The sequence below is a fragment of the Citrus sinensis genome, chromosome 5 (assembly GCF_022201045.2).
Source record: "Citrus sinensis cultivar Valencia sweet orange chromosome 5, DVS_A1.0, whole genome shotgun sequence".
Lineage (NCBI taxonomy): Eukaryota > Viridiplantae > Streptophyta > Magnoliopsida > Sapindales > Rutaceae > Citrus > Citrus sinensis.
This window is the reverse complement of record NC_068560.1, coordinates 6,234,701-6,247,587: the sequence shown is the minus strand read 5'-3', so window position 1 is coordinate 6,247,587 and position 12,887 is coordinate 6,234,701. Positions and strand designations below refer to the sequence as shown.

The following is a 12,887-nucleotide window of genomic DNA, read 5'->3' as shown; positions in this document are numbered from 1 at the left end:
TATTAATATTGTTATTTAAGAAATATAATTACAACTAAGGCTTTCTGCAAATTCAACTCGTATCAAAATAAAAAACAATTGACTAATTTTGTTGGTGAAGGTTGAAAAAAGATTTTGATGTCAAAAATTAAAAAACAATTCAATAGAAACATTATTTTTACATATTTATTCTTATTATTTTTTCAGCACAAGCAAATGCGATATTTGATTTCATATACTCTGTTAGCATAAGTATAAATGAAAAGTTTTGTAAGAGTAGTGGAAGTGGTTATCATAAGGATAGCAAAAACCCGAGTTGGGCTAGTATATGACAATACTTGAATTCAGTTCGAATATATTTTTTGAACAATTGGGCCAGATTTTGTTATCTAAACTTAAAAAATCAGAATTTTATATTTTATAATATTATATATGTGTATTTTTAATTTATTTTATATTTTTATATTTTATTGTTATTTTAAGAAAATTGGACTTGAAAAAGTAAACTTTCAATGTTTAAAATTTTGAATTTAAATAATAAATGGGTCAAATAAATATAATTTCTTAAAATAAAATATATTCTTTTAATTTTTTTTAATCCCAGTCTGAAGGGGTATTTTTGATATTTCGAGATTATTAGTTGATTCAACATGTAATATCTACTAGAAAGAACTCGAATGTAATAGCTTTTTCTTTAGAAATTTGGGTTTAATGTATTAAAATTTATCTCAATGGTTTTATTTTGTGCATAACTCTACATTTCTCATTATAGATTTAACAATTGACAATTTTGAATTGGATATTGTTGAAAAATTCTAACAATCTTTATTTAAGCTAAAATTTAAAAAGAAAATTGCTGTGATATCCATATCTGTGAGGCTGTGTGACTGCCCTCAGCAGACTGAGAGAATCAGACAGTGGTTTGTGTTTCCACATATAACATCTGCACCTGCAGTGAAAAAAACTGTAGCAGTTTCATAAATTTTCAACCGTACACTTTTGGATTGTTGCCAAGCTATTCTTACTCTCTCACCCCATGTGTCCATGTCTCTTTGATAATTGCACTTGCACCCAAACATTTTTTGGCAGCTTCCATCATATTGTTTTTGAATCGAAAAACCAAAAAACAAATTTAAGTTTAAGTAATGCCACATGGCATTTAAGGATTGGTTAGATCCAGGGCCGGCTTTAGAGTTTGAGGGGCCTTAGGCGAAATGTTTTTTATAAGACCTCTATTTATTTTGTAATTTCAATATTCAAAAACATATAAAAAGGATCAAAATTAGATGTGTATTGTACCTATCACAAGTTTTTCATTACAAGCAAAACGTTTTTGTTATTTTTACATAACTTATGTTTAACTTAAGTTATATATGTTGCAACATTGAAAAAGTGTAACACAATTAAATGCATTATCAATGACAACAATTTTATGACAAAAGCAACATACAACCAATGCCATGTAGGTGAAGACTTTGTTTAGTACTCTACTATAATTGGTATGGTTAAAGCAATTAAATAAACCAATTAATACTGTTCGCCAGTCATTGACCGTCATTTATAATCAAAAATTGATAGTAGCTATCGGTTAAAGTCATATTTAATATGGTTACAATTCTCTTTTGTCAATTTACATGACAATATAATCGTTCTTCACTTACATTTAAATTATCTTCATTGGCAGAGTGGAGATGTACCAAGTCACCAACTACTGCCTTGAGAAAAACTCATTAAATGTAGATGCTTCATTATAAGCCTGCCGAATATTTAGTTGTAGTGTATGACAGCAAGAGTATTCAAGTAACCCAACCAATGAACCAATGCCAACATTTGTGCATAAAAATTTCTAATTTCGGGGTCAAGTACAATTGTACTAAACTACAAGGGTAATTATGCAAACCCATATATTTTTTTTTTCAATTTTGACTGCCATGTAAATAAATATTTGCAGCTTTTGTACACCATTTACTTTGTTAGGCAAGGTAAGTAAATAAATGAGAGTGAGAGATCAAGAAGGGAAAGCCAATGGGAACAGAAAGAAATGAGGATTAGGGTAAAAATTAAATTGACAATGAGTGCACAAATTTAGGAGCAAGACAGACCAATAAAGTCGTACAAGTGGGGCTCAAAATCTCTGACAGTCACAGACAGGGCTGTGATGCCATCAGTTTGGAAATGTGATGTAAAATTATTTTGAATTAAATTTGGTTGGTTGGAATAGGGATAGAAATATCAAAGCAAGAAGAAAGGGGGCACTGGAAAAGTCACAATCAAGAACCCCTTTTTGTGTGGAGAGAACCAAACAAAGGGGGTATGATGCAAGAACAGTAATTCCCTACTGTGACCACTCACTGTATTTTGCCTTGAGCCAGGCACTAACATTATTAGTATTAATGTGGAGATTAATTGTTTCTCGTATTGACATTTATGCCCTTCTTGGTCTTTGTTATTTACTTATTTTCTTGAAAAAAAAAACTATTAATTGACACCAAATATTCTACGTCGAGAAGACTCGAATAGTATTATACTTTTAGAGTACTATTCTAAAATTATTTAACGTAATTAAAATAACACTGATAGATTGGATGGTGAGATAATTAATAAGTACTTTATGAAATTGATAATTTAATAAAAGAATAAATACCAAATTAAAACTCACCATAAAACGAGCTTTTCTTAAAAAAGAAAAAATTGAGTTAAGCAAACATACGAAAACGTAAAAGAAAATTTACATACATGTTTAACCGAAATCATCTAAAAAGATTGAAATCTAATTATAGATTATATATTGAAGATTAAAATTTAATTGGGATTAAAAAAATTATATCCTTTGATCTTCTTAAAAAAAAAAAACTATTACTCTAATATGTCTTTTTTGTTCTTTTAAGTGAGGTTGATCATATATGGTGCATGAGTGTGTTAGTTATAGAAATTCAACAAATTTACAACTTAGTTACACTGATCTTTTACATAACTACCAATTAAGCTTTTTTTAATTATTTATCAAAAAAAGATGGAGAGAGAAAGGATGAAAGAGGAAATTTTGTGTTCTTAATTATGAAAGATTATGATATCTTCATATTTGTTTGAATATTTATATTAAAAAGATGATAAGGGATTAAGATGTGTGTTGTCTTGGTGTTATTTTATGAATTAATTAGGTTAGATTGCATGATTATCCTTTCCATACTGATTTGTTTTAAGATAGAAAGTGGGTCCAGGTGGAATTGCCTGGCTGATTAGTGTTGTTAAAATTATAATATTATTGTTTTGTTGATTTGAAATACAAGGAAAGCTAAAATGATTTGAGCACCTCTATATATATTTTTTAATTTGAACCAATCTGAATGATGAGTGGTCAAAAATGCACATTACCGACCATCATATATATATATATATATATATATATATAATAAATATACTAAATCACCACAATTATATATCAAAATTACTTAATAAATAAGACAATGGTTATCTTGGAGCTGCTCTAAGGTAGAGCGCAAATTACAGCCACACACGCAAAGTGATAAATAATAAATAAATAAATAAATTATAACTTTGATCATGTGGTTATGAAGGCGTACTTTACCTTAAAGCGGTTCCAATATAGCCAAACCCAATAAATAATACTAGGGGTTTCAATTACAATCTTAACATTTAAATCTAAATTGATGTGACAGTTTATTCATAATTATCGCACTAATAAATTATTAATATTTATCGTAGAGGGGTGAAGTTATAATTCATGAAAAATTAATAGATATCAATAACAAACATGACGTTTCGGTTATAAATAAGTTGTCACATTAGTTAAAGCTCAAATTTTGAGATTATAGTTAGGATTCCTAATATTGTTGTTCTATAATGTTTTAGTTTAAGTTTAATTTATATACTAATTAGTCATATTTCACCGATAGCCTACTTTAAAAAATTTATGTAGATTTAGTCAATAAATCCAATCAAAGTCATCATACTCTCAACTGTAAATTTTGAGAGGATTAACAATAATAGAATGATGTAAGATGAGAATAAGACATTAGTAATTTTTTAAAACGTTGTGTATTTTATTTTTTTTGTAATTAATCTCTTCTAGATGTTATTATATGCTATTTTGATGTATTTTTAAGCTTACATCACAATAATAATCATTATCACTATAAATTAACCAATCAATATTGTAGAAGAAGATAGAATGAACAATTCAAAATCGCCTTATTAACCGAGAATTTGTTAATTCAGCAACTGAAATTTTCAATCACAATGAAAATTGATAATGTTATGTCACCCAAATCAGAAGTTGGTGGCTTCTCCAAACATTTTAATTTTTCTTATCCTAAAATATATAAATATCTAAAATTAAATATCCTATTTTTAATCAAATCAATTAATATAAATCTCATAATTAATCTCATTTTTTAATACTTATATGTATTAATGATGTTGCATCATGATGTTTATTTTATGAGTAATGATAGAAATCTCAATATTTAAGTCTCAATTTTAGTCCCGACTGATGAGATATGATATTTATCCATTAAATGGTGATTAAATAAGTTTACAAGTTATGAAATATATTATTTAGTTAATAGATGAATAATATATGATATTAAAACTCAAGTTAAAATTTAAATATTAAGGTCCCTATCATTATTGTTATTTTATTATATTTTTCATAATATTATAATGTTTGCCCTTTTGGCCTTTTTGTATCTATGGAAGGCATTTTTGTCTTTTCACAAGCACACAAGGCATTCATTATTAAAAGTAAGGGGCGCCCCAAATTGAAATAAGACCAAAAGAGAAAGAAAATTAATATATAATATAATTAATAAAATGAAAACAGATAATAAAATTAATTTTTAAATGAATAAATAAATAAAAGACACAGTGTGGGGTTGGGTTGTGATGAGCTGTCCTAGTGCATTAGATGCTTTATCTGATGCTTACCTGCGCTGTCTATCTGCTTGCTGCTCTGTATTCACAATCTTCCACTTATTTACTATATTGCCACAGCCTTCAAAAAAAAATATATCATTTCTTTCTTTCTTTCTTCCTTTACCTAATCTCATTTCTTGCTAAACCTAAACCTTGATCTCTAATACAACTAATCAACACTATTATAAGATATAAAGTTTAAACACACCTTACTTTTGAATTAGGGTTTCCATTTAATAATTTTGGTTTCTAGCTTGTCTTAGAGCTAGTCGATCGATATAAAACGTAAAATATGTACAAGTCATCTTAAGCTCGCTCTAATATTACGTAAAAATAATTTGAGATTAAGCAATAAGTATAACCTATGAGTTAATTATATTTAACGTTTATCTTGATCGTCTTAAATGTGAAATTAGAATTTTTTTTTTGTAAGATCAATTATCTTAGATGATTTTATTTAACTTATTATCAAAATTAGTAAACACATGCTTTGCATAGAAGAAGGTCTGTCGGCCTGTTTGGAACCCAAAAAAAAAAAATTAGTTATCAAAGAAAGGTCTTTAACAAATTTCTAAATCATCCAACTTAGGTACATTTTATCCAAAGGCTAAGAGAGCTGATAAAAGGAAATATAGAATGGAAAATAAAAACGTCATAGTAGATTATAGTATCTCCCACAAATGTATAGGGTATTGAATTTTTTCAGTATATAATAGTACAATAATTTTCTTTTAATTATTTAAAGTTAAATCTAACTTGCTAGATCTAAATATCTACATTATGTCATAACAAATTTATTTAACGATGGAGTCATAGCAGAGCTATCTATGTACAAGTCTTATCATAGCAAAACTATCTATCTATATAATATATAAGAATTTTTTTTTTCTAATTATTTGAAGTCAAATCTAAATTGTTATGTATCTTAATATCTATATTATGTGATAACAAATTTATTTAACGATCGAGTTATAACAGAGCTATCTATGCACTAGTCTTGTCAATTTTCTTCTACGAAATACAATATAGTTAGAGTACATAAACTTGTTGGGAAAGTAAGATAAAATTAAATAATAATAATAATAATAATAATAATAATAATAATAATAATAATAATAATAATAATAACAAACGTAATGAGGAAAATTAAATTTGTATTAATTTCTTCAAAATTAATAGCATTTTCCTGCTTCCACAAAATTTAATAGATTTTCACTAGATACTCTTTGTTTTCATATCTAAACTAGAGTTTCAACAGATTTCATGTAGTAATTAACCACAATGTTGCTAGGGAACTTAACATGTATTGGAAGGAAATTAAAAGAAAATTATTTTCCTGTTCTTCAAAAATTTAAAGAACATTCCCCTTACGAGATTTTCTGATTATAAATACTATGTCGGTAAACGAAATAATAATATTTCAAACATAACCCATGGACGATTCACACACATGTTAAGACTACAAAACTACCGAGTGAAAAACATCTTTTTTTTCTTTTAATTTACTTTTGTTCTTCAAAGCATTGCATTGGTACATGGTATGTTTATGTGTCATAACAAAGACCAAAAAATTTTTTTTAAAAATTAAAAAAATTAACATTCCTTGTTACAAAACAAGACCCCACGAGTGGACTTCTTTTGCTTATTACTTTAATTTTTACTTCATTTTTCATTTTTCTTTGTCACTTTCTTTCTCCTCAAGGTCCCCCCCCAACCTGTTTTTTCCTATCAAACAAACAAAAGCCAGCCACTATCTTTCTCTCTTTCTTGAAGCAGCTCAAAACTGATCAAAGCAAACAGACAACAGTCAATCACAAATCAAGAAAACACAAACCCCACTATTTAAAACAGCAACACAACACTCAACCCTTATCAAGATTCTAATTAACCACTTTCTTTTTCTCTCCTTAAAAAAAAAAAGAAGAAAAAATGAAAATTTACTTGTGAGTTGATCATGAATTTGAAACCATCTATAAACTTCAGTTCTCAAAACCCAACAAAAGAATAATTTTTATTTTTTATTTTTTTCTTTCTCCAAAGGGAAAAAAAATCCTGAAAAAAAAAAATAACTTTGCTAGTTTGCTAGCCCACAAGCAACCCCACCCACCGAATGGAACTTACAACAGATTTGCAAAGCAACAAGCAAAACACCACCACCACCACCACCAATTCTGCTTCTGCTGCTGCTGAGCTTCAACGTCAGCAGCAGCACCACCGCCACCTTCATCTTCCACAGCAACAGTTTGATGGCAGATCAGTACCGTTCATAAGCTCCATATCAATCCAAGCTGGCCTTTCACATGGCGGAGGAGGAGGAGGAGGAGGAGGAAGTGGAGGTGCTGTTCATGTTATTACATCGTCTTCAAGTACCACTGCTTCGTCCTCCACCACTGGCTCCTCATCCTCTTCTTCGTTATCGTCGTCCTCTTCGTTGACGTTATCTTCTCCCTCGTCAACGAATCCGGTCCCACCAACTCAGCATGCTGTTGTTGACGCCTCCCTGGCAATCGCCACCAGATCTAGTAGCACTCCTGCACCTAACAATCAACAGAATTTAAACATGACTGCTACTGCTTCTACGAGTACAACGACTGCTATTACGACGACGACGACGACTGCTCCTCCTCCGGTGAAGCGGTCGACGAAGGACAGACACACGAAGGTGGACGGGCGGGGGCGGAGGATAAGAATGCCGGCAACATGTGCAGCTAGGGTTTTTCAGCTGACAAGAGAACTCGGGCACAAATCTGATGGGGAAACGATCGAGTGGCTGTTACAACAAGCTGAGCCTGCTATCATAGCAGCCACCGGCACCGGCACAATCCCCGCCAATTTCTCAACCCTGAATGTCTCGTTAAGGAGCAGCGGATCCACCTTGTCCGCTCCGCCTTCAAAATCCGCTCCCCATTCTTTTCACGGCGCTTTGGCCTTGGCCGCGGCGGCTCAGCATCATAATCATCACCACCCTCATCATCCTCATCCGCAGTACGAAGAAGGGTTTCCTCATACTGCTTTGTTAGGGTTTCATCATCAACAGCAGCAACAGCAGCACCATTTGATGACAGCTGACCAAATTGCGGAAGCGCTTCCGAGTGAAAGCGGAGGTGGGGATAACAATAATTCTAATGAGAATTATATGAGAAAGCGTTTCAGGGAGGATTTGTTCAAAGATGATCATACCAATAGCAGCAACGACAATGGAAATAACAATGATCAGTCACAAGGTGAGAGCGGTGGAGGTGGAGAAGAAAGGAGAAAACAAATGCAAAACAAACAGCAGCAACAGCAAGTTTTGCCGGCTACACCTATGTGGGCGGTGACGCCGGGGCCGCCCAGCAGTGGGGCGGGGAGTACTTTTTGGATGGTGACGGGGGCATCAGGTGCGGCGGCTGGTGCTGGTCCATCGGAGCAGCAGCCGCAGCCGCAGCCGCAGATTTGGCCTTTCCAACATCCCGTGGCAGCAGCAACACCGTCAACAGCTACAACCCTCCAAGCACCATTGCATTTTGTGCCAAGATTCAATTTACCAACTGGGAATCTTGAGTTTCAAACTGGGAGGGCAGCTAATCCTTTACAGTTAGGTTCGATGTTAATGCATCAGCATCAGCAGCAACCATCACAGCAACTTGGGTTGGGGATGAACGAGTCAAATTTGGGAATGTTAGCTGCTCTCAATGCTGTTTATTCAAGAGCTGGAGGATTAAATATGAACATGAATATGACTGCTGAACAAAACAATCCAATGGAGCATCACCATCACCATCAACATCATCAACAGCAGCAGCCTCAGGGGAGTGATAGTGGAGGAGATGAAGATCCAAATAATTCCCAATGACACAAGAATTTCATCATTACAAGATTAATGAGTTGGTTACTGGTTAGTGTGTTGCATTTAGCCTCTCTTAATTCATATATTTCACTAGTGCTTAATTGTTTTTTTTGCAGATTTGGGGAAGTTTCAATGTGTGATGAATTGAATTGAGTGCTTTAGAGAGGGAAAAAAAAAATTCCTTGTGGGATGATTCAAATGAGGAGAGACATTATTCTAGCTCTAGTTGTTATTTCTATTTTTTTTTTTTTTTGGGATTTTTATTAGATTGATGTGAGGAGTTTGAGATTGTAATTGGTTAGTTTTGTTTTTGTCCAAAGGGACTACCACCAATAGGGGAATAGATTTAGAGAGAGTGATTGTATAGGAGGATATTTCATATTTGTTTGTGTTATTACTAGTTTTTTTTATATATATAATTATTTGCTTTTGTTAATTTTGTAATTAAGGGAAAACAAAAAAGAATTTATGGGAACAAACAAAAGGAAAGCTCAATTATTTTTGTATATTTGTTTGAGTTGTTATTTTTCTTCATCTCTACATTCTCTAAAGCTCTGCTTTGTCTCATAAATGCACCAACAAGAAGAAAAAAATTGAAAGGTACCCAAGAAATTGCTTTTCATATATTGTTTCAAGGAAATGGCAGGGGAACAGTGCAAAAGAAACCCAGTTGCATACCAAGATTTTGAAAGAAACCAACTACACCAATAATATATATATATATTACATGAGACAAAAATAAAAACAAAGCCAGAAATTTACTTTTATTACCCATATAAAGTAATAAGTCAGCAGGTTTCAGTTTCACCTTCTGCACAGCCATTTGTTTATTTTATCTTCCAAGATTAATTCAAACTTTCAATGTGGCTTGCTGCTGGAATATTGTAAAATATATAGAGGCAATTATAAGTATTTTAATTATGTCTTTAATTATTAGTGGCTGCTTAATTTTTTTAATCAAAATTTTGTAATGGGGCATGTTTGATTTGTCTTTAAAAGCGGCCTCCACTTCCCCAGAAAAAACTCCCTGGTTTCCGGGAAGTTCACTTTTCTTGGATGCGTTGATTCTTTTTTTTTTCTTTTTTAATGTTAATTATCGTAGAAAAGATCAAGATTCCATAAAATTGAAAGGGAGGGAAAAAAAAAATACACCCAAAAAGGAAAAAAACAAAGGGAATAGGCTATTGCCGTCAGGCAATGTCCCTAGCTTCTACTAGCTTTTATAAATTGTTTCTTGAGTTTTTGTGAATGAACTAAGAATGACTCACTGAGCTCGATATTGGAACTATTGAATCAACTCCTTGGCTTTTGTTTCTTAAATTCACTTTTACAGTCACTGAGAAGTGATCAAGTGAACGACTCAGTTACCTCAGATTGGCTTTCTCGTCTTCGGGTTTCACATTAGGTCCCCTAATTTCTATTATCTGAACCTTGACCCCTTGGGTTTGGTGTTCATACATGAGTCATCCTGTTTGGAATTATGGGTACTTTCTATTTTTGTTGAATCTCCCATATAACATTCAATTATGGTAAAAATTTGTTTGGACGACCTTAAATTTTGAGATTAATAAATGTTTAGTCTTTATATTTTTGTATTAAAGAATAATAAATTTCTAAAATATTCACCTTTACTATAGATTAGAGGTTGAAATTGTTTGATATATTTCAAACAAAACAAGGATATAATTTTTAATCTATTGAAAAGATAAATTAATAAATAAATAAACAAAAATTATAAAGAATGATATAGATCATATATGAAAGAAGCTAAGAATATTCATAGAGCCATAGGACAATATAAATATGTTCTGTCTCCCTTTTTTTTTTTTTAATTTCTTTTTTTAGTTATCCTTGGCCTAACAAAAGATTACAAAGAATCAATTATGTTGGACTAAAAGAGAAGCCATGCATATTATTTATCCACTTGAACGCGTGGAAAATTTTCAATACCTAAAAGTGCAAATCTTCACATAAAGATCACATCAAGCCTATCCCATGATTTTGCTTAATCCAATCAACTTTATGCTAATGCTACGAAAGAATTGGATTTGCTTCAAGGACCATTTGAGGACATGCCTTGAAGAAATGAATTCTTTTAGGATTCAATTATGATATTCCATTCCTTCTTTGTTTTTTTCTTGTGGGTTTTCTTAACTTAGTAGATTTTCTCAACATTTTGTTAATTATTCTTTTCCTTTTTTAGCCAAAGGAAGGAGATATATGAAGATGCATGGCTTAGGTTTAGTTTAGATTTGAGTTTATTTTTGTAATGTAGGTGTAGTGCATGTCTTAGATCCATATATATGAACTACTGTTGATTGTAATTACCGCGTTTATTGTAATTTATACAAATACGCACGATCAATTTTTGGCTGATTGCAAATGATGGAATTCATTGACATTCAATATTATTTTTAGGGAAAATATTATTTCTAAGAAAAAATACAGTTCTAATCTCGTGGTGTGATGAAATGATCAACAATATCCTAAAGTATAAAAAAATAGCCGCACAAACTCATTTTAGGAAACACACACTCTCTTTTTTAACTAATCATAAGAATTTGTGTGATCATTTCTAAATACCAAAGGGGGTTATATGTATTTAGAAAATAATACATGCGACTATTTTTAAAAACAAGATTTCTGTAATAATTTTATCAAGTCAAACTATAGAATAACATTGTTATTTTCCCTATTTTTGAATACCAATTAAAGAATAACTATATTGTAATCATAAAGATGAAAAATTGAAAGTCATTCTATAGTTTCTAAGTAAAACCTAATTGAAAACCATTCTTGCAATATAATGTTCATGTTTTATAATTTATATAGATACACACATATCTATATATAAATACACACACAACCAAATATAACATTATAATAATAGACGACATTATGCTAAGATTATGCATCTAGATATAAAATTTTGGGAATCGCTTATTATTATATTATTCCGCAATTTCCGCAGCATAAGGCCAAATTTGGAATTAACTAAATATTTTAAAAAATATGTAGTACATAAAGATACAATTACATATATTTGACCTAAGTATTTAAATATAAATAAATAACTAAAGGGCAATCATCATCATATCTGTGAGTGGACGGTCAGGATTGATTTGTCTTGATGTGGCGATGATCACGGAGCAATAGTGTTACGAGCGTTAAGAGGGTAAAAAAATTTGAGACACGACGCGCTTCACGTGCACCAATCATTAGACTGCTAAGTGCGCTTCTCGCTGTAAAGGAAAGCGCGTGGATTTGCGTTGCCGTTCCTCTTATGTTCTGTTTTCCAATTGAAGGATTAATAACACAAGAGTCCCTAACATTTTACAATTTATCAAAAGATGATTTAAGTTGTGTCTTTATATCAAATACAATCCTAAGTAGCAAACCTTATTCTATTTTTTTTTTTTCAATTGTATTAGGTATCCAGCTCCAAATTTAATGGATTCTACCATTCACCTCTTGCTTTGATTTAGACGTGAGAAATCAGTTCATTTTAGTATTTATAAATACGATCTTTAAATTTTGATTCAAATTAGTTTTTGAAATCACCATATATTCGATTTAAAATGAACTAAATTTAATACAATTTTGGTCCAACTTTGTTCTCTCTAAATCGAATTGAATCATAGAATTATCATTTAAGAATGTAGAAAGTTTTTAGGTGCGGACGTCCTCTTTTTTTTTTTTTATACAAATATACTATTAAAGCATATGAAATAATAAATTTAATGTTTGACTCACTATAAAATTATATGATTTAATAACAATTAGCATGTCTCCACTAACCTTGTTAAATCATATAATTTAATAACGTGTCCAAATAAATAAATAAAAATGACCTTATGAGAGCAGACTCTTACGATAAAGCGTATTCAATAATTTGGTGTCCACTAACTTTTTCGTAATCTCATAGATCTACTCATTAATATATTTTTTTTGCATCAATTAAAAAAATACCTTTTTACTACTTTTTCAAAAATAATAATAGCGTACAGTACATCGTTAGGTTTAGAACATTAATTAAATTGAAAAATAAAGTGGAGTTGGTTTTGTAAAGAAAGTGCAAATTAATGTGCTTCCACATTGGGATCCATCATGCGAATATTTTTATAAATATACTTTAAAACGACAG

General features: G+C 31.0%; 1 protein-coding gene across 1 annotated transcript; it reads left to right on the top strand.

The window, feature by feature from the left end:
- The first annotated feature begins 6,602 nt into the window (after nt 1-6,602).
- LOC102609553 (transcription factor TCP8) lies at nt 6,603-9,251 on the top strand. Its single transcript, XM_025093955.2, has 2 exons — nt 6,603-8,791; nt 8,860-9,251. The coding sequence occupies exon 1, from the start codon at nt 7,025-7,027 to the stop codon at nt 8,747-8,749; it is 1,725 nt and encodes a 574-aa protein (XP_024949723.2). The 5' UTR covers nt 6,603-7,024; the 3' UTR covers nt 8,750-8,791; nt 8,860-9,251.
- Nucleotides 9,252-12,887: the final 3,636 nt, after the last annotated feature.